The sequence below is a fragment of the Lasiodiplodia theobromae genome, assembly GCF_012971845.1.
Source record: "Lasiodiplodia theobromae strain AM2As chromosome Unknown scaffold_13, whole genome shotgun sequence".
Classification (NCBI taxonomy): domain Eukaryota; kingdom Fungi; phylum Ascomycota; class Dothideomycetes; order Botryosphaeriales; family Botryosphaeriaceae; genus Lasiodiplodia; species Lasiodiplodia theobromae.
This window is the reverse complement of record NW_023336333.1, coordinates 143,986-165,889: the sequence shown is the minus strand read 5'-3', so window position 1 is coordinate 165,889 and position 21,904 is coordinate 143,986. Positions and strand designations below refer to the sequence as shown.

Genomic DNA, 21,904 nt, shown 5'->3' with positions numbered 1-21,904 from the left:
GGAATATTTATTGCGGTGACATGATAATTCAAGTAGTCCCACTCTTGAAGTTGTGTCCCGTTTCACCTTTCTGCTCTCTTCGTTAGTACTTCCAAAATGCCAGGCACCCTTGCACTCGCCGAGTATCTCTTCAAGCGTCTCCGCCAATTGGGTGTGGATTCCATCCACGGCGTCCCCGGCGACTACAATCTCGATCTGCTTGACTACGTCGAGCCGGCCGGGCTGATCTGGGTGGGCAGCGTCAACGAGCTGAACGCCGGGTATGCGGCGGATGGTTACGCGCGTATCAAAGGCCTCGGAGCCATCATCACTACGTTCGGCGTAGGAGAGCTGTCCGCAATCAACGCTATTGCCGGAGCGTACGCCGAGCGTGCGCCTGTTGTCCACATCGTCGGGAGCCCGAGGAGAGCCACTCAAGAGGGAAGACTTTTGGTGCACCACACGTTCAACGATGGCGACTATCGGCGTTTTGGCGAGATGCACTCTCACGTCACAGTAGCGCAGGCCAGCCTGAGAGACCCCCGGACGAGTCCCGAGCAAATCGACAATGTGTTGAAGCAGTGCTTGCTACACAGCAGGCCGGTGTATATTGAGGTTCCCGTGGATCTGGTTGCAGCGCCGGTTTCTGCAGCAAGCCTCGAGCGCGACATTCGTGTGCCGGATGCGGTGCCCGGTCCGGCCTTGGATGAGGCGTTGGCGAAGGTGCTGGATAGAATCTATGCCGCGAAGCAACCAGTCATCCTTGTCGATGGAGAGTGTCGGGCTCTCGGCATTGTCGACGACGTGCAGGCCCTCATCAAAAGCACCAATTGGCCTACATGGACAACAGCCTACGGTAAAGGCCTTTGGGACGAGACCTTACCAAATTTTCACGGCATCTACAAAGGCCGGTATGACGACAAAGCTGTGCAAGACTTCTTCAATCAATCAGACCTGGTCTTGTGCTTCGGACCGCACTGGAGCTCGACCAACACCAACGGCTACTCGAGCATACCAGACGCCAGTGTCAGCATATCTTTCACAGACACAGAAATCAAAACAAAGGACCGTACCTTCCGAGACATCCCAGCCCGGCAAGCAGCTTCTCAGCTTCTGCATCTTCTCGACCTCTCCAGGACCCGCCAATATGACGCCAACCACTCCGATGACGGGCTGTCCGCTCTCCGCCGCCACAATCTCCTCACCTTCTCGGACATCTCAGAGCACCGCGAACAGCCACTCACACACGACAAGCTCTGGCGCATCCTCGCCGGCTCCAACTTCCTCCGCCCGCACGACATCCTCCTCGGCGAGACCGGCACCGCCGGCCACGGCGTCAGGGAGATGCACCCGCTTCCGCGCGGGTGCCGATTCTTCGCGCCCGCCACCTGGCTGTCCATCGGATACATGCTGCCTGCGGCGCAAGGCGCGGCGCTGGCGCAGCGGGAGGCACTCGCATCCTCTCATGACCAGCAGCAGCAGCCGCAAGGCGGCGGCGGCGGTGGCCGCACGATCCTCTTCATCGGCGACGGCAGCCTGCAGATGACGGTGCAGGAGCTGTCCACCATTATCCGGCACGACCTCGACGTTATCGTCTTCGTCCTCAATAACGACGGGTATACGATCGAGCGGTGTATCCATGGCTTGCGCGAGCGGTATAACGACGTTGGGCGCTGGCGGTACTTGCGTGCGCCGGAGTTCTTTGGTGCTGGCAGCGGAGGGGACGGAGACGGGGACGGCGCCGTTTTCACGGCGTCGGTGAGGACGTGGGGAGAGCTGGAGGCAGTCATGGCCGATGAGAGGTTAACGAACGGGAGGGGTCTGCGGATGGTAGAGCTTGTTTTGGATCGTGAGGATGTACCGGAGGGGCCGCTTCGGGAGTTGATGGAGAAGGAGCGAGCCCGGGTTGCGGGCGCGAAGCATGCCGTGGGATCGTAGAATCATGTTCAGAGCCTTGTCAGAATGGATGCGTTGAAGATGGTCCTGACATTTGTTAGCCTTCTTTACGCAAAGGAAGATATTTGGTGCTTCACCTTTGCCATCGATTGCATCTAAGCAGCACGCTGTGATTTTCGACGCCGGCAAGCTGCATTCATGATTTCACCTTGCCCAGATCGAGGTATGCCCAGTAGCATTCAGGAATGGTCTAGGTTCCCGTGAGGACAATGGGACGTTTGGGTGCCCTGCTTGAGCTAAAGCGGTCAGAATCATTAAGCGACACCAACGGAGAAAGATAGGAGAACTTAATTGGCTGTTCAGAGGCTGCAAATACCCTCATCTCATCCATCGGCGCGATTCCATTCCCAGCGGCTTCAACCTCCCCTCGGCTTGTGTGAATTTTGTCGCTTTTCGAGGCATCCGATGGCTAGCGCGAAGAATAGCATGGTTTTAGAACATAGCGTAACTATGCCCCAGCTTATCCTGAAAAAAGAACATATGTGGGTAGCTGAAGCTATCGTCCGGACGTGTATGTAGAATTTTTTTAATTCCACATTCTCGTCCGGACGATAGCACAGACATTGAGGATAAGGTGGTGGGGGTTACACTCGTGGAGTGGTGGTGTTGGAAGGTGTCTTTGTTGATGGAAAGGGAAAGTGCGACAGTCTCCCGCAGCACCAATCCAACATTTGCGGGGTGTCGATGTCTCACTAGAACCTCAAGAAACACTTGACGGCCGCAATCTTCGATCCTGCACCCTCTGGCTTCCTGGCAGCTTCAGAAGCCCCCGCTTCACCTTTCTCCTTAGCAGCTCCCTCGGCAGCCGCATCGGTCTTAGCAGCGCCTGCGTCCTTCCCCTCAGCGCCATCATCGGCAGCAGCATCCACGATAGAGTCCTCCGCTCCGGCCGCGTCCTGAGCAGCGCCAGCGTCCTGGGCAGCGCCGGCATCCTTAGCCGCGCCATCTCCCTCCGCGGCGCCAGCACCTTCGGCCGCGGCAGCGCCCTCAGCACATGATTGTGGCTGTTCAAAGCTCGCGCTACAGACTAGAGGAAGTCACTTCTGACTGTTACTTGCTACTTCTCAGTCCTCCGCTCCCCTAACGAGTTTTGACCAGCTCCTTTGCCGCCCTGGTCCACGGTTGAATCGATCGCTACCAAAGTCCAATTTTTTGTTCACTATTTAAGAATGCCTTCCCCCAGCAGCAAGAACAGAACAACAAGATATTCACTTCTAGCCTCCCGACGAAGATCCCCCCAGCAACAAGAAACGAACGACAATCGTCAAGACCGAATTAGAGCTTCTAGACGAAGATACCAGTAAGCTGACAATGCCACGCCAACGGTCAAAGCGACCCCCCACCGGCCTTCCCCACCACCTCGCGTCCAAACCGACAGCAAAATTAACCTTGAGTCTATCATCCAACTTGACTGCGACTGCATATTCACCTTGGACCAACAAACCGCTCGCAAAGTCTCCCCAGCGACCGTCCAGTTCTTCTCAAAAGCCAAGCGCAACGCCCAAGAAATCCTAAAGCCTATCGACCAGCTCAAGAACTCAGCATTCATGCTGATGAGTACCGAATCTTTCAGGATTACGGTGACTATCTGGCAAAAGAACCGATGGTTGTAAAGGCCTAATTGCGAAGCGTGATTGGTACGGCTTAGCCACACAGATCCTTAAGGATTTGAAGAACCTCGACTTGATCTTTCCTCAATCAAGACCGGACGACAAAAGGCACATGAAACAAGCTATCCTTGAGTTTAGCGACCGGCACTTCCACTCCCTCAGTGTGAACAAGCATGGGATCGTAGACTGCGACCCCATTAGGGAGTTTTGGGACAGTAAGACCGGGAAAGGCAACGGGAGCGGCAAGCAGAAGCGAACGGTGAAAGGAAAGGGAAAGGGAAAGGGAAAGGGGACCCGGAAGCGAAAGGGAAAGGGGACTCGGAAGCGGAGGGCGAGCACTCAAAATGATGGTCAAGTTTAGAATGAATGAGCGCTCCAGTCGCGTTTTATTATCTTCAAGCCCTTTGTTGTTTGACCGAGGTTTGTGCTACATAAATGACAATCTTTTTCCGCTCAGCGGAAAAAAAATCAGTGAATTGTAGCAAATATCCGGTCAAATGTTCCGGCGTAGTAACAGAAATGGACGAAGGATCGCGCGTCGGGATGAGATAGCGGAGTTGTTGTGTCCTGTATGTCGTGCTCCTTGTGGCTACGGTTCACGTTCATATACCAATCCATTTCTGTAATTTCTGAGCCACGAACCATCATATTCAAATCTAAAAGTCTTTTCTGTTGAAAGCAATCATTTATAAACGCCATGCATCATACTAGCCATCGTAGGTTTGATCATTCGTCGATCCATGAGTCATGGTCTCATCGCCTCATGATTCCCAGCAAAAGGTAAAGAGTATTGAAACAAATCGACATGTTTTGGTGACCTAAAGACGCTGCTTGAGAAAACTGAATTATGGAAGGCTTGCGAAGAAAACAAACATCAGGAGAAACAATGATAAGACGACGTAATGATCGTCTTTGGAGAGAACATGCTGGACTCTCTTGAATTGACATTGATGAATGCCTCCAAAGAAGGCAGAAGCTTTACTCCACACGCCAACTCAGACTCTCCTGACTCTCGCGACCTCCTGCATATCCTCGACCGCAGCGGTCACGAGCTCATATTCATATCTCTTTCCCACATAGCGTTCCAGATCTCCTCCGCTTTCAAAGTCGAGAGGTACCTCCAGATTCTCGACCCCAAATTGAAGCCGCATTTCACCTCGGTACTGTGAAATTTGGGAGGTGCTGTAGAGATCCACATCTCTTCCCCACGCCGCACCACCGTGAACCTATCCTCGGCATTGTCCACAATCCAGATGCTGTAGTTATCGACCTTCATGTCCACGAAAGTATGATCCGGGCTGGACTCACACCTCACTGCGTCGTGGTGCAATCTGGCTGACAGACTCAGTGAGCTTTCAAGGTGTGAGATCTTGAATGGCCTTCGAGTCGTCTCTGCTTGTGGGTCGACGATTTCTTGAGCTTTCAGCCAATCTCGTAAAGTGACATTTGGGACTACATGCATATCCATGATTCCGTGAGTCAGTTGTCGGATCTTTTGTTCAAACTTTGATATTTTAACAGCCTGATCGTTTGTCGTTGCCTGAAAGCTGGAAACTTCCCGCTGGAGAGCCTCGTGGTCTGACTTCAGTTTTTGAAGCTCGCGAAAGATGTCGTCTGTCGTTTCTCGTTGCATGGCCATAGCTAGAAGGACTGAGAAGAAAAGAGGACGTAGATGATTACGCCTTCAATGAAGACGTGCGAAAGGGTGGATCCTCAAAGCTCTGCGGCCAAAATACGCGAGTCGAGTGACCGTCAAGACGACGCCGGCAATGTAGACGCCCTTGGGAATGACAGAAGCCGCAGACGTGATACCGGTTCAGCTCTGACAACGATCAAGAGCAGCTGTCGATCTACCAGGTCTGTGAAAAGTTAGTCTGAAACATGTTTACTCTGAAATTGGATAGCTGCGTACAAGGATGTGAGGTTGGCACGAGGACGACCACAAAGGGCCATCAGTGCGCGCGAGTGAAAGCGTTGCGCCTGAAAATATCGTGGACAGTGTCATTAGTTACGGCTATGAGGTAGAGAAGACAGATGTTGGTGACGGTCGCAAGATAGAGGAAGCGGATGTGGGTTGAGGAAGATGGGAGGGTGGCGAAAATATCGTGTGCGCTCCGCGCAGTCGGAGCCCGACGATTTTCCGAACCGGCTCGCGACCAAAAGGGCAGCTACGCCCCCTCCACAACAGGCCGCTGACTTCCCAAAGCCTGTGACTGGCCAGCGGCTGCGCTTGGGGCACACTACGCTGTCTGTGTTGACATGACAGCTGTGAAGCTATCGCGACCCAGGGGTAGGCGATGCACTTCGCAGTCTTAAGTTTTATGCACCTCAAAGCCTAGCTTGGTCATGTCTTCTGTTGACTTCGGATAACAAACAGTTGGATTGTTAACTTCTTTGAGATCGGCTCGTGTGGACGGAGAGATATGAGCCTCCGCTTGATGCGGTTGCGCCGCTCTACTCACTCTCGATGACAATCAAGTCTTCACCAACCACGTACGAATTCGACACCGTGACGGCCCTCACCACCTGACACAGCATTTGAACGCCGGTATACTCAAGAACTGTTCCTCGCCGCGCAAAGACGCCGTGCAGCACCGACAGATACCCCGACGCTTCCGAGGACGAACGGGACCCTCGACAAACGATTCGACCGAGGCAAACACTTGATACTGGGGAAAAAATAACAGGGGAGGATGCTTGTGGTGCTCTTGCGGAGATCTTCTTCGGCATAGATGTCATGGAGTACGCCGCTGAGGATCAGCGCGGCTTGAACCTTGAACTCTTGTGAACGCGGCCGCCTGGCCGATCCCGCAACGAGACGGCAGGTCTGAAGCACCCTTCCTCACTCGCTCATACTTAGCAGGCATTATACCGCACCAGGAATTGAAGAACACGCCGAGTGGTTCGTCATACCGCCGCAAGCGCTTCTGCTGGCCGACCCGAGGAAATTACCTCTCCCTACACCGCATCCGCGCCAGCACGCTACAAGCTCCCTTTGCGCGCGTTTCGTCGACAAGGTCTCTGCCCGATCATGATGGCTAACATCACGAAGGATCAGATTCCCTCATCCATATTGCCGCCCAGGCAGCACCGCCAGCTGGCAACCATCGGGATGGCGGTGCCCAGGCTCGGCGGAGCCATCCGCACAGTGACAAGGCATGGCTGCGCACAAACCTCACCGCAAGGCCAGACCGCAGAACATGAGAAGGAACTGGATACATTGCGTCGGAATAGAGGAGAAGTAACACAAAGGGCATCTGGACGCTTTGGGACAATGCGCGACCGCGGATCTGGACAACTTGGGTGCAACGAAGAAGGAGGACAAATTGTCGCAAGGATTCATTAGGAGATAGAGCCTTCCTGACAGGATCCTGAGCTTAGATGGAGTACGTCCCGTTAGGGCAACAGCGGAATTTCTCAAGGAGCTGCAACATTCACTATGATTGACTGAGACCGAAACTCAGATGGGCTCGTGGAGGCAAACGCGAGGGTGATGAGCACGATATGCATGACGTAGATGTAGCAACTTCGCACAGCAATGCTTGATCCGACGCGCCAATTGCATAGGTTCCTGGTGAGTGATAACGCTATCATTCACAACTCGCACTGTGTATGCATTGATCCTGATTCCTCGGCTTTTTCTATTTTCTTTTCTGGGAGAGGCGGGTAGTTTCTTCTGTCTGACGCTGCACGATGCAATTCAAACTACTTCATACATCATTGTCACCTCCCATATTGTCACAGCTGCATCTTCCGCATTGTTTACTTGTTAGGCACTACATAGCCTTGTAAACATGACCTTTAATACTATAGCTTCTAGTCTGCAAGCGTCCGCTAGACCTTCCCCCCCCTCCCTTTCAGCCTGTGTCCCACTGAAGGTGCAACTCGCGTATTGAACTTCGAACTGCCATCGCCCTTCGTTCCTTACCCACGGCTCGCTTGAAATGATCTCGGTTGCATAGTCGCTTTTATTTTCTTTGTTTGCGTAATAGTCGATGTATTCATTCGTCAATGAGTGAGATTTGCTCGGGGATGTCGCCGCATAGCCGCCTTGCGATGCGTATCCGGAAGATAAATGGGTCATGAGGTGTTCGGCCAGCTCAGCATGGTCAGCGAAATATTCGAAAAGGACGACAAATTTATGCTTGTAGAGATCTTGGAGCAAGACGATCAATTCCGCTTTGACAAAATTCATGAGCAAATTCGAGTAAAAGTGCTTGCTGTGGTTATGCTTCGTTCCCACAGGCTTGAATGTGAAGCACAGGTATGCCGGTTCCATGGAAATGGCTCATCGGTGGCCCCGGGGGCATCTGACAGTCTCTGTTTCATCGCTTGCGCCTGGGAATGAGCCTTTGATTACGTCTTTCGCTATGGAGACATGGTGGATCCTGGAATGGCCTTACGGCCGTCTAGCGTCTCGTTTTGGAATGGCCTTTTTGCTTCCTGGCCAGCCTTGTGCTCGAGATCGTCAATCTTACGCTTTGGAGGAAGCGAATTCAAAGTGTTTGCCGCGCCACCTATTTGAGCCGGGCCACTTCGCAGCCATGGAGACATTGTAGCATCAGTACGGCTCGAGAAGAGACCAGAGCCTGACGGGAGCTGTGATTGAGCCCTCGCCCCTCGTACTGCGGGTCCATTCACTTGGTTGAGCGTACCCCGTGTACCCCCTGAAGTCCCGCTTGACTGCTCCTTGATGGCCGCGCCAACTGAAACTTGCACCTTCCCGAGAAGAGCTTCATCACGGCGCCCAAGCTCCGCCTGGAGATCTTGTAGAGTAAGGCTTGTGGTATTGTTCATCTCTGATTTGATCGGAGTGACGGTGCTCTGCATGTCCGTGAGGGCCTGCTTCGTTGCAGATGAGACTTCAGCAGGGGAAAGGCGCGGCTGCTCGGCCAGAGCATCTTTGACCGACGAAGAGATTTCTGCAAGAGTAGGACGCGGTTGCTGCTCCATGTACTCGGCGAGACGTGAAATGCAGTCTTTCTGGACGGTTAGAATCGTGGAGTCTCTCTCTCTGAGCTGCTCTCGTAGGCCGTGGGCGTCTTTTTGCAGGTCCTGGTACTTCGCCTCCAGGTCTTGGATCTTTTCCTGGTGCAGCTTCGTCGTCTTGACATGTTGCTCAGCCAGGTTGTTCGCATCCGCTGTCTTACGACGCTGATCTTCCAGCTGCTCCTTGAAGTTGTCGACTTCAGCAATATAGCTCTGTTCTCTCTTCTGTACCTCGTCGGTCTCCTTGATCAATGTTGCCTCAAGACACTGAGCCTTTGCGAGGACAGCTTTCAATCTGTCTGCGTGCTCGCAGAGAGCCTTCCTCAGGCCAGCATCGTCACTCAGGTCATTGGAGTCGACTTTCTGCGCGAAAGTAGATAAGCTCGCATGATGCGTGTTGATGAAGTCAACCACGAAGTCCAAGGAAGTCGACATGGCGAGGACGTCTCGAGTGGCAGTGAGAGCGGACCAACGCTGCCAAGAGGTTGCGGACGTGTCGCGTGCCGCGTTATGCGAGGTTTTTGGGGGCGGGTGAGCGGGTCGGAGTGGTGGCGTGCGTCTGGGTTGATTCGGAAGGAACCTATGGGACATCCGCGCCGACGGCGCCCGGCGAAATTTGCAGCCGAGCGCAGCTGCCTTGGGCACCTCAGACACCTCATGCAAACTATGCGATTGAGGCGGCCTGTGCTGAGGATGAGCGAATAGGTGATCATAACCGCTAATGGCAGTGAAGGCGAGAGGTATGACATCCGAGGCAGTGATCAGCTGTTGTCAAGAGAGCTAGCTTCCATCACGCAAGCTTGGAGAGGTTACATTGTGGCCTGGCTGCTTCGGGCGTGGTCGGCCGCCCAGGCTCCAGAAATACCTCAATGCTATCTGGAACGATTGAGGCGCCTTAACAGGAGACATAAGATAGTGCGCTAGTTAAGGATGCGGAATGTACGAAGTGAGGACCGGGAGCCGGGGGGGGGGGGGGGGGGGGGGGGGGGGGGGGGGGGGGGGGGAAGGTGCTAGGTCCGGCGGGACTCTTGCAGTGCTTAGCCTAGCTGCGGAGGATCTCAAAATCTTCGCCCGGGATGAGAAGAGGTGAAGATGGTATCGAGCGTTGCTTGCCTGAGAAAAGGTTGGGGCGGGACCCGTGCCTTCAGTGTTTGTTGTTATTACCGCTTTAGGGAATCAGACGCGTTGCGACTCATGTCTGAGACTGGCTTGGACATTTCTCTAGGGAAGAAACAAAAAGAAAAGAAGATACGCTGATGGCCTTGCTTGCTTGCTTGCTTGCTAGCTATGTAAACGGCCATCATGACGGGACAAAAAGCTATGTTTGTTGGAGACAAAAAACTATGCCTGTCGGCACAGAAACAGGCTCTTCAAGGACCGCCTGTTTTTTTCCCGTTACACCCTCCGACCGTACCCCACCCTTGCGTGTGGCGGCCAAGTCACAGCCTAAGCAGGGAGGGCGTCTGCGTCAACTCCCCACTCGTTACTGGTATTCTTGGCCGGGTCAATGAAGTGAAGGCGGACTTGCTCAATATATAAACAGAGCACCCAGTGACCACCGGTTTCTTGCTAATCTTTCACATTGCGATGTGGTAATATCATCGATAACTGGGACTCTCCAGCTCCGAACTTTCACTAGCATGCTGACCATTGCCTTGACAAATGACCTACAGGCAGCCAGGGCTCCACGTACAATACGTACACTCGTAGGAGAGCAAGAAACCCGTTAGGAGGTCACACCGAGAGAACCTGACTCGAGTAACACGCCTTGCAGCACGATATGTTGCCCGGATCGGATCACCTTGTGAAGGAGGAATCACTCTTGGTGGTGCTCGAAGAACCGGCACGTTTCTGCTCCACAATGAACCAAGATTCCGAATAGAGGATGGCTTACCTGAAGCTATGAGAAAGATGTTTCTGGTCCATGAAGGAGACGCTAGCATCCTGAGCATCCAAAAGTCATTGAAACATCTCCGATTCCTACATCACTGCGATTGCAGGCATGGTAAGCGCAGCGGTGCGGACATGCATCCTCTCAAATAGCGAATATCGCAACCTCTGACGCCGCATCCCAGCCGGAAAGACGTCGCATTCTCTCACCTGAACGCCGCCCCCGAAATCACCCGTCTGAAAGGCGGCATCGACACTTTCGAGCGCGTCGCCCGCCGCACGACGACGTGGAGCGTGCTCAAGCTCTCCACCGCCCACTCCATTCTCCCCGCTTTCATTCCTGCTCCTCCAGCGCCTTCAGCGACCAGCCCCGACACAACCTCGCCTCTTCCTCTCGCCTTCCGCCTTCCGCCCCGCTGTTTTCGCCGCTCACGCACGCACCCTCGCGCACCTGCCGCATCTCTGCCGCCACATGAGCCGCCCCACCTCGGTGACTTTCACCACCACCCTCGACACCATCTTCCACGCCCTCCACCTCATCAGCATCACCTCGTCAGCAATGTAGTATCCCGAGACCATAGCCAGCGCCGCCGCCAAACACGGTCTCGCTTCCGCACCCGATGACGCCGGATACACATGCTGTAGGTCGACGTCGTTCGCTTCGGCGACGGCAGCTAGAATGAGCACCGAGACACAGGAGGGAGAGGGTGGTAATAGTCGAGGCAGAGATAAGTGCGGGTGCGAGTGTTGGCTCAACAATGTGGGGCCGCATGCCGCGGAAGCCTATCTCTAGACTGTGCCGAGCCACATGCCTCCTTGTGCTCAGGCGCACGTGGTGTTGCTCGAGCTGCTGCAGCGCGCGCTGGACTTGGAGGGAATGGTGGGAGGAGAGAGGATAAGAAGCGGTGGCGGTGATATGTGTGCGGCATTGGCTCGGTGCGGTCAGGCGGAGGTTCTGATGTGGGCGTTGGAGAGGACGAGCGCGCGATAGCGATGACGGTAGATTTTCCCGGGGCAGATGAGTCTCGGATGAAGAGCCATTGTCTGTTGTTTGAAAATAGAGTTCGGTGCTGACAGTGCTGATTGATGTGTCTCATATCCATATTCACGCATTAGTAAAATTCAAACTATTACTCCATACGGCTTACCAGTTGCTTTGCGGAACAAGCAAGAATTTCTGGCGGTTATCTCGCGAAGCATTAAAGAGAACCACCGTAGATCTTTGCAGACTAGACGCAGGTGCAGGGGTGGGCGCTGGAAAGTACGCGTACCAATATCCCGTCTCGAACAATAATCGAGGCACCACCGGCAAACGGTGACATGGTTCCTGCGTATGGGCATAGTAGGTGGCACGCGGGGGCTCAAAAGCCATGCAGTGTAAGCAACGACTGCCGAATTATGTAGACGGGAATACTAATGATTGGGCAACGGAGCGGGTCTTTCAATTTAGCCTCTACATGGGTCTGTCTCAAAGTGGGTGATGGAAGTGTAGGCCGCCGCTGATTGGTCGGTAGCTCGGATCTGTCCCGCTTTGACACCTGCAAGAGACTGATTCAGCAAGCACTAATATCCTAAAATGTCTTTTGAGGGCTTGTAATCGTTGCAGGGCTCAGGTCAATTTTTCCAAGCCGCGCGATGTTTAAAAGCGCAGGCAAACCGTGCAGAGGTAGATTGTGGCCAAGCAATTTGCTCCACGTCCTACCTTCTACCCCTCCAGTGTCTCCGACGATGGCTGGCTTCGACGACATTTATGCTGCGGCGCAGCATGCGCTTCGGGCAAGGGCTGGCTCACTTGCTGGACTAGCAGCGCTTTATGGGCTTTTGTTCCATGCCCTGGTGCTGCGAAAATTGGCCGTGGAAGAGTACATGTATAAGTTTCTCGGGTGTTACTTTGTTGCATTGGCGAGCGTTTTTCCCATCTGCCTGTCGGTTTTGGACATGCGCCAGGCACTCACAACAGCTAGTCTGCTCATACTTTCTTTCAACGCGGGACTCTACTTCAGCATGGCCACCTACAGACTTTTCTTTCACAGACTGCGGAAGTTCCCAGGGCCGTTTGGAGCAAAGCTCTCCCGGTTTTACGTCACTCTCACCTCTGCCAAGAAGGTCCAATACCACGAGGAAATCAAGAAATGGCATGAAAAATATGGAGACTTCATCCGCACTGGTGAGTTACCTTGATGATTTATTTCACTATTTTTCTAATTACCATTAGGCCCCCGAGAGCTTGCGATAGTCCGGCGGTCAGCTGTAAACACCATCTACGGACCGCAATCCGAGTGCGGAAAATCCACATGGTATATACAGGTGTCTCCGGATCAAAAGAAATGTTCCATCCATATGACTCGAGACTTTGATGCCCACAAAAACCGCCGCAAAGCCTGGGACAGGGGCTTCTCCGTCAAGGGTGAGTCTTGTTTCACTTTTTTTCAAAACGCATCTAGACTCACGCTCGGCGCAGCCATCAACACTTACGCACCGAGAATTTCCTCGAAGGTTGATCTACTCCTGGACCAGATCAAAGCGCACACGGCGGCAGGCGAATCTCTTGACGCGTCAAAGTGGACCATGCTTTTGACCTTCGATATGATGGGAGAAGTTGGCTTTGGAAAAGACTTTGGTGGATTAAAGAGTGGCATCGAGCACCCTGCGATCAAAGGGATTCACGATCACATGACGGTCCTCGGAATCATGGCTACTGTGCCTTGGCTTTTGAATATTGCCGGCAAGATCCCCGGTGCAACAGCTGGCTACGCGCCCTTCTTCAGCTGGTGCGAGGAGCAAGTGAAGACGAAATATCGGGTAAGTTCTTCCCCGCAATAAGCAAACTGATGCTTACTGTCACAGGATTGGGCATCGGAGAAGCAACCGCAGGACATTATTTCACATCTCCTCAAGGCATACGTAGAGAAGGACATCAGTGCTACACCAACGGCAGATTCACTGCACGAGGACGCGCGAGCAGTCGTCATTGCGGGCAGTGACACGACGGCAACGACGCTGACACACATCCTCTTCTACCTATGCAAACATCCAGAGGTGCAGAAAAAGCTTCAGACCAAGCTTGATGTCGTCATGCCGAATCGCGAGTGGACCTTCGAGAGCGCTAAGTCGGTCAGCTACGTTGATGACATCATTAACGAAGCGCTCCGCCTCAAACCCGCGTTGCTGACCGGCGGTTACCGGACTACTCCGCCGCATGGGATCGTCGTTGATGGCGTGCACATTCCCGGGAACACGAATGTTTTCGTTCCGGTGCAGTTGATCCAAACCGACTCTCGCTACCATCCGCAGGCTGACGAGTTCATCCCTGAGCGGTTTGGAGAGCGCAAAGGCGAGTGGCAGACGGAAAAGCAGCCCTGGATACCTTTCAGCATTGGTAAGTATAGGCCCGCCACCCCAAGACGGTCTTCCCCGTACTGATCGGGCCGAGTAGGACCCTTCTCTTGCCCGGGTAAAAGTCTTGCCATAGCCACTCTCCGCATAGCCCTCAGCAAGATTGCACTGCACTTCGATGTGTCGTTTGCACCGGGAGAAACGGGGGAGGAGTTTGACAAAGGGGTCATGGATACGTTTACCACGACTCTGTTGCCTCTCCAGGTTCGGTTCACGCCGAGAGTTTGAGGATTACATTGCTGGATTTAGCTTGGCGCGTCGGGTTGTAATGCTTCTGGCTTTCTCTGCACTGCTTCGGATGAGGTTTCGGATTTGATACAGTAGAGCAAACATGAGCATTGCGCCAATAAATTGATGGGACCAAGCCTTTCTCGAAAAGTCTATAAGGGAGCCCGGTCCCAAGATGCATGTCCATGTCAGGGACCGCACTGGCTGATTGGCCAAGTCAGGTACCGGAGTACCTGTTCAAGTCGGGACCGGTTCGGGCGGGGCCTCGGTTGGTGCCCTCAAAGTAGTGCACCACATTGCTGTCGAGAGTCTTGGCGGTACAATCTAGACGTCAGCCTTGGATTACTTGGGACACTGAGACTGCTTAGCGCGGGTGAGCCATTTCTCAGCCGCACGGGGGGTTCATTTCGCGCTTTCCCTACTGTCATATGTAGTCCATGTGCGGATGGGACTAAAATTCATTCCTCATCCCTCAAACCCAACGATCATCTGATGCCCGCCACTGCGGCGATCAAGGAGCAGATCAGGGAGACCCTCGTGCGGAGACACGCGAGCCGTGGCGTCACGGCCCGAATCTTTGCAGCAGCAGACGCTGAAACATCGGAATTTTCCTTTTGACATGTCGTGGCGTCGGACGTTGCGTGTTCCATGGCGCAGCAGGTTCCAGAAAGGCGCAGAGCCCATCGGCAGTTCTGAGAAATTCGGGAGGTCGGAGGTGAGATCAGGCCATGACGGTAAGTACCAGGACTTTATTTGGACGGCTTTAGGAGTTACCTGCGCGGCTGGAAATTTGTTAGGATTGGGGCTTGGTTGGAGCATTAAGCGCAGCCGTCCCGTAGTAAGGGTGCTTACAGCACCACTGCTGCAGTAGTGGGCTGATGTTCAACTTTGCCAGTCATCAAAATCTCATCGCAAGTTCCGGCACGCATTTCCGAGCAGCTGATGGCTGAGGCAATATTGCGTCGATCGCGGCCCATAGTCCAACGTCTAATTGCTGCGGAAGGGTCGGCAGATGCGCGCGCATTGAATCATGTACAAGGGGATCGGACCAACTCTTGTTGAAGGATCGCTGCCAGCATGCTTGCGGAAAGCTTTGGCGATTCATGGCCCAGTCGCGCGGAGACGAAGAGCAAGGGGCGTACGCATGGAGAAATCTCCGGCCAAAGCAGAGCAAAGTGACCCAACCAGCGTCGTCAGCGGAATCCACATGGCAGCTGGGATTATTGTTTGGGCCGCGCGGATCCGCGCCCTTCCCGCCATCTGGTGGGTCGCACGAACGTGCGAAACGGCACCGCCTGCGCCGCCGTTGTTTAATCGCTCGCGCCGTCTACCGGTTCACTTCCACGCGACCGACTGACGACTTCGCCTCGAGTAGCGTCCCCCATGACATACGTTGGGCATACATCAGGAGTTGTCAGCGGTGCAGCGCAGAGAGGAGTTCGTGGCCAAGAATACAGACCGTGCCTGGGCGTTACCCGATCCGGAATGTGGCGTGCGACGGCTCCATTTCGCACATCCCCGACGATGGCCTCTCCTCGTACCCGATCCCTGGATTCTTCGCCACCAAACAATCAGAGCCAACCGTGATGCACACTCGGGAACTCCTCGGACTCTTTGCTGGTGGTTGCTGGCCTTCCCGTCCTGCCGCCCGCGCCGCTCATTTGTTAGCACCGGGCACCATCCCCCTCTACCAGACCGCTAAAGGAGAACCTGCTCGTTCCGACCCGATAGGCAGAAACCTGAAATATGTTTCAACTGCCGCTCTCCACATTTGCTCTCTCCACACTCCCTCCCGGCATGGGCCCTGAGCCTGTTTGAACACTGAAAGATAGCCAGGGCTTCTCAGAACCTAGCCTCCGCGCCAACACCGAGAACTTCTTACCCTACTGCCAGTCCTCCGACCCTTCCCCGCAGTTCGGCGCACACCGCCCCTGCTGAATTTTTCATTCTCTCGATACCGCCAATCCAAGAGGTTCCCAAGTTGCCAAAATGATGGAGCTCGAGGGCCGCGCGCCCGAGTTCTTCAAGGTCCTGGTGGTCATGATAGTCCTGGCGACCGTAGCCACGGCTCTGAGAGTCTATGTCAGGTTAAAGATCGTCAAGGCTTTTGGTGTTGATGACTACTTCATGGTTGCCGCATTGGTCAGTCATGTCGAATACCGTCTTCTTCATAATGGCTAACACGCCAAGCAGCTTGCATTTATCATGTTCACAACATGCGCTTTGGGTGGAATACGTTACGGTACAGGCCAACATATGGCCAACTTAACCCCTGATAACACAATGAGAGCTCTCCGCGTAAGTATATCAACGCAGAAAGATTCACGCAATATACTGACACCGTCTCAGTATTGGTGGTTATGCTACGCTGCCTACACCAGCACCATGATGTTCGCCAAAATCTCCATCGGCTTCTTCCTCCTACGGGTGACGGTGGAACAGGTCTACATCTGGATCATCTACGCCGCCATGGGCATCACCATCGTCACTGGCATCGTCTTCTTCTTCGTGACCGTCCTGCAGTGTAGCCCGGTGTCCTACTTCTGGAGTAGGGCCGTCGGCGGCGACGGCAAATGTCTCGATATGGAGATCATCATCGGTCTCACCTACTTCTACTCCGCCGTCAGCGCCCTCTGCGACTTCACCTTCGGCCTGCTCCCCATCGTCATGCTCTGGAACCTCAACATGTCCCGCAGCACCAAGATTGCCATTGCGCCTATCTTGAGCATGGCTTGCATCGCTTCTGCCGGTGTCCTGGTCAGGACGGCCTACGTCAAGGACTTCAGAAGTCCTGATTTCCTCTGTGAGTCCCCCTCCCCATATCTCGCTCTCGTAAAACAGCCCACTGATTCCTCCTACTAGGGGCAACCATAGACATCGCCATCTGGTCCACCATCGAGGAAGGCCTCGCCATCACCGCCGGCTCACTAGCCTGCCTCCGGCCGCTCTTCCGCATCTGCAGCGCCAAGCTGTCCTCCTACGGCATCGGCTCCGGCGGGGACGGCGACGGGCAGAGCGACAACAACAGGCTGCACGACAACAACAACAACCGCGTGTGGCCCGGAGCAACCCAACGGAGCAGAGGCAGAAAACACAACGAACCCTGGAGTCTGCTGGAGGAGACGCAGAACCGCACGGTAGCAGATCTCGAAGACGGCCGCGACAACCACCACTCGGAGCTCGAGCTGGTAGGCAAGAAGGCGACGGTCGATGTGGAGAGCGTGGATGAGAGGGCCGGGTCGGATTCTGTATCATCGCATAGAATTCTGGTTTGAGTCCCGTCGGCTTTTCATTTGTTTGTGTCGGGGTTTGTGGACCTGTCTATCATTAAGTGGCATTAGCGATATGGCGTTTTGGGGTTCATGTGGGAAAGTAGACCGGGAATACTGGCTACTCTGGCGTACTATCATTATGATTCCCAAGCCTGCGTTGGGCTTTTACTTGGTCACGACTCTATTGAGAGACGAATAATTAGATGGGAAAAATACATAAGTGTTGATAGAATGTTGGACAAGAAGATCAGCGATTGCCCATGAAGTGAACTGAGATAATGCAGAGCGTGCAACTAACACTTGTTGTGGTGAGTGGGTGAAGTCGTAGTGGCCGCTGCAAGGAAAGAAGTAGTTTGTCAACGGCGACGACAATGAGGAAGAGGCATCGAAGAAGCTACAGCTGAGCGGGCGTTCCTGCCCAAGACAGAGTCTGGAATTCAGGCTCGCTACGACTTCCTGAATTGTATTAGCCCTGCGACTCAAGCTCTGCCTTGGGCAGGTGTGGAAGGAACGCCCGCTCAGCTGTCGCTTCTTCGACACCCGACAAGACTTGACCGTCATGCACACCCGGACATATCGACGGACCTGCCATGAGCAAACTGCCACAACCCCACCCACATCAGCAACCGCCATTTCTTGCATCAGCCACACATGGACAGCAGCTATGGTCCAAGTTGACCTGCAGGTCAGCTCTGTTCCGCCAACGTCAAGACAAGACATTGGCCGTTGCGGTATCAACGACTACATTGAGGCTCGGCAAGCAGCTGTTGATCCTTATGAAGACCAGCGAAGCTTGCAACAGCCTCAACTCCGGTCCCTTGGCAATTTGAATCACCAACACCTGGAGCAACATCAAAGATTTACGGCTCTTTCTGGCCATTTTGGGATAGGTTCACAAAAGAGGTACTGAGGTCAGCCGTCTAACTCAGGAAGCACCGAGTCCAGCCGTTGACCCCCCTGCGTCTGCCGAGGCCGCGGAGCTCGATGAGGTTCAACCGACAATCTCTGGCAAGTCGCTTTGCGAAGGTTCAAACTAAGTAGCCGAGCCACCTGTGCCTGTGGACGCCGCAAAGCTCGGTGAAGCTGCATCTAACGATCCGACACCTGCTCTTCCGGAAGTCAGCGCCCTTTCCGAGGATGCCAACAATGTCGCAGAACGTTCTGCAGAAGCATCCAACGCCTTGTATATCGCCGCCATGTCTGGAGCTGGATAAAGTCTCTAGAACGAGACTGGGCACATCCATGCCCTCCGCACGATCCCTCTGTTGCCAACCACATTCACCGACGTTGTCACCGAGCCTCTTAACGTCAAAGTGAAGACTCCCAAGATGTTCCACAGCATCATTCTGGAGATTGGCAACAACGAATTGTGCGGAGGGCTCGACAGTAACCACGAGCGCCTAAAGCACATACCCTCGACCATACTGTCTGTAATCAGGGTACAAATCAGCACGCTGCCAGAGGGCTCGAACGCAGATGAAGCCACATACCTCGACCTCGTCATAGATCCGGACCTATGCGAGTATCTGCACGTGGAAATATACAACTAGGACGATCCTCTTGCGGCGGGTATTCAACACAAACTTGGGGGAAATGAGACAGTCACCCTGCACGCCGTGGGGTTTCCTTGGACCTCCTATGTTGAAAGCGGGTTCCATTGATGGCTCCCGGGACAATGAAGATTACCACAAGCTCCTTGCACTTGCAAGGGAAGGGGTGGAAGTGCGTCTCTGGTGGACACACACTGAAGGGATAAGAGAGACGGAGGACGAGACAATGGCGTTTTGGATGGACGCTCGCAACCTGAGGATGGGTCCAGCCAGCAATGCCTGGTACTACTCCCGCCATGAACTGTACGACCACATGGCCCGAGACCCGTTCAGGAAAGTCCTGGACTCCAGTCAATTTCCCGATGTCCCGGAATTCCTGCAGTCATAATGGCGAGCTCCGCCATGGGCTTCTGCAGGAGAGTCAGCTGTGGTATCCCTCGATGACATCGGTTGCAAATATCTTCAGCGTCGGCATCCTGCACGAGATTGACAGGCTAAGCGCTCAGTCTGACGATGCCTACAACAGCATGACAACTCACAGCGCGAGTATCCGAAGACGCGGCGCCCAGTACATCGTGGAAGTCAGATTGCGAAACAACGCCATCGCACCAGATTACGACGCTTGCTTCGTCGCGAAACTGCTGCCAAGTCCCGAGTACCATTTCGTGCCGTTCCGATTCAGCGGCTGCATCTCCGAACGGTCGCGCACTGGTGGGTGGTTTTCTTTTTTTTTTTTTTTTCCAGTCCGCCAGCAGCGCCAACGTTCCGGGATGGTATCTACAACGTTACCCTCCAAACCCGCAACATCGCGTCACCAAAGGTGACACAATGTCACGCTATCAATGACCTGGCAAGCCGATGAGCGAGAAGATGAAGGCTTCTCTTGGCCGAAGCTGGTTACCGGGATATCCGGCAACTTGGCATGTGCTCTTGAAGGCACAGCCATCAAAGGCTTCAGTCAGCAGCATCGTGCAATCTACGATGCTTTGGACAGCCACCAGAAAGCCTTTTTTGGAAGCTTATTCAATGAAAGACATGTGAAAGGTTTCCTGGCTCTGCAAGGCTACGGAGGGTCCGGGAAATCACACCTCGTAGCAGCGTCTGCACTTGGACTGGCCCTCACGAAACGACGTGCCCTGCTCATCGCAAACAACAACCAAGCCGCAGATAACCCGCTCAAAAAAGTGTTAGTTATCCAAAACACCATCCATGCGGACGGAATCAAGATAAGACGGCTCCTCGGGCGTGGGATGGCCCACGTCTACGAGAACGGGATCTCGGAGCATGGAGGCCATGATGTCGACCCATGGCAGCATTCTGTTGAAAAGGCAGTGCGTGCAGTCTTCAAAGAAAGTACAGAACGTGGAGAAAGCGACGAGCCAATGGAATCGGATGTCTGGGATGAGGTCGTCAACTCAGCTGAAATGATCTGCACCACACTCGGAGCCTGTGGGGACTTGCGGAGAGCAGACCCATCATTCTCTTGCCTCTCCTTTGATGAGGCCTCCGTAGTCAACGACGCAGGTGTGGCTGTCGCAATCGCGGCGATCGACAAGGCACTGGACCAAGTAATTCTTGTCGGTGACCCAACGCAACGAATCGTCCGCCTTTACAGCTCCAACAACCCTGTCGCCGCCCAGATGACCACTTCAGCCATCGAACGGCTGACAAAGTCAGGCCCAACCATATCGTCGTTCGTGCTTCCAACCAACCGCAGGCAGAAGCCAGAACTCGCCGAATACGTGAGCCGATACCTCTGCGAAGTACCAATGGTCTGCATACTCCCCAATGATCTCACCTCGCCGTGGGAACTTAACATTTCGCACACTTTGAACAGTGGACAACTCGGCTTTGGACGCAAATTTTAACACAGCCGGGAGGTGTTCGTCAACGTCGACGGGTATGAGCAACTGCGCTTTTGCTTACCTTGCGCTGAGGATAGAGAGAAGTGAGGAAAGGAAGGTGCTAATGATTTGGAAAGCATTTTATTAAGAGATCAATAAGAAGTAGAGAATGAAGCTTGAGTAATGAGTAATGCTGACTCCGCGGCAGCCTCTTGGCAATTCCGTCATTTCTAGGCTGTTATACTCGTTCCACGTTCACCTCTGTTTATGTAGTAGAGTCTTTGAATCTTACTAAATATGTCAGCAATAGCCTAGCATGTTGTCGGAAATAATTCAAAGTGTTCGTGTTCTGTCGTCAACTACCATTACCCTCGGGACAGACGTGGGAAAACATGTGCGGAACCACCGCTCATAGGAAGCAAAGGAAATGGGCGAAGGAAAATGCCTTTCCGGCTTCTGAGCGGCCTGACAATTGACGCAACTTTTGAAGTGGATATAGCGTCGAAGATGCAGGCGGGAGACTTACCGCGCAAACACCTCCTGGTGAAAATCTTTCAGCAATGTCTTGTATGCCCCGTCTCTCTCAGCTTCCCCACATGTACCTCTCGCTAGTTGCGCCCAAGCGGGATTTCTGCTAATCGCGGACTGGCGCAGGCAGAACTCAACAGCTTCGCTGTACGCGAGACCCATGCAGTTCTTCACCTGCCGAACAGCTGCACCAATTTTCATAGCATAGTCTTGCTTCTTCCCTTGGTCATTCCTGCGGGTGACTTTCAAAGCAAGCTTCTGACTACCGTCCTTCGAGGTGTACTGCATAAAACCGACGATTGGCTCTGCAATGTCCCCTCACTGTACCCGTCTGCTACCTCAAGCACGAACAGATAATGTTGAAAGGTGTAGTTCTTGATCCGGAAGAGGCGAGCGCTACGAATGCCCGAAAGCCAGGATGTTCCGAGCAGCATCAGTCCGCACTCTGCCACTTGATATGTGAGATCGAACCGTTCGGCATAGGGAAACTCTTCGAATGCTTTAGCAAAGGATTTCTGTTGTATTTTTTCCAGGAGGGAGTGGACATGGGCTGAAGTGGCCTTGCCCGAGGAGACGGAGTTGGGAACGGGGTAGCGGGATTGAAACCAGATGAAGGCGTCGTTTGGATCCTCACTCGCGCTGTTGGCTACACCGCCCAATTT

The 21,904-nt window shown here is 53.8% G+C and overlaps 4 protein-coding genes across 4 annotated transcripts; 3 read left to right on the top strand and 1 right to left on the bottom strand.

Moving 5' to 3' along the window:
• Positions 1 to 96: 96 nt before the first annotated feature.
• Positions 97 to 1,917, top strand: LTHEOB_4829 (Pyruvate decarboxylase; the record flags this gene model as incomplete). The annotated part of the gene is made up of 1 exon (XM_035513906.1): positions 97 to 1,917. The coding sequence occupies one exon, from the start codon at positions 97 to 99 to the stop codon at positions 1,915 to 1,917; it is 1,821 nt and encodes a 606-aa protein (XP_035374271.1).
• Positions 1,918 to 7,913: 5,996 nt separating this feature from the next.
• LTHEOB_4828 (uncharacterized protein) lies at positions 7,914 to 8,969 on the bottom strand (the record flags this gene model as incomplete). The annotated part of the gene is made up of 1 exon (XM_035513905.1): positions 7,914 to 8,969. The coding sequence occupies one exon, from the start codon at positions 8,967 to 8,969 to the stop codon at positions 7,914 to 7,916; it is 1,056 nt and encodes a 351-aa protein (XP_035374270.1).
• A 3,459-nt stretch (positions 8,970 to 12,428) lies between these two features.
• LTHEOB_4827 (Benzoate 4-monooxygenase cytochrome P450) lies at positions 12,429 to 14,048 on the top strand (the record flags this gene model as incomplete). The annotated part of the gene is made up of 5 exons (XM_035513904.1): positions 12,429 to 12,591; positions 12,640 to 12,831; positions 12,886 to 13,226; positions 13,272 to 13,803; positions 13,861 to 14,048. The coding sequence occupies 5 exons, from the start codon at positions 12,429 to 12,431 to the stop codon at positions 14,046 to 14,048; spliced, it is 1,416 nt and encodes a 471-aa protein (XP_035374269.1).
• Positions 14,049 to 16,037: 1,989 nt separating this feature from the next.
• On the top strand, positions 16,038 to 17,323 carry LTHEOB_4826 (Integral membrane protein; the record flags this gene model as incomplete). The annotated part of the gene is made up of 4 exons (XM_035513903.1): positions 16,038 to 16,190; positions 16,242 to 16,346; positions 16,398 to 16,851; positions 16,911 to 17,323. 4 exons carry the CDS (start codon positions 16,038 to 16,040, stop codon positions 17,321 to 17,323), a joined length of 1,125 nt encoding a protein of 374 aa, XP_035374268.1.
• Between the last annotated feature and the right edge of the window lie 4,581 nt (positions 17,324 to 21,904).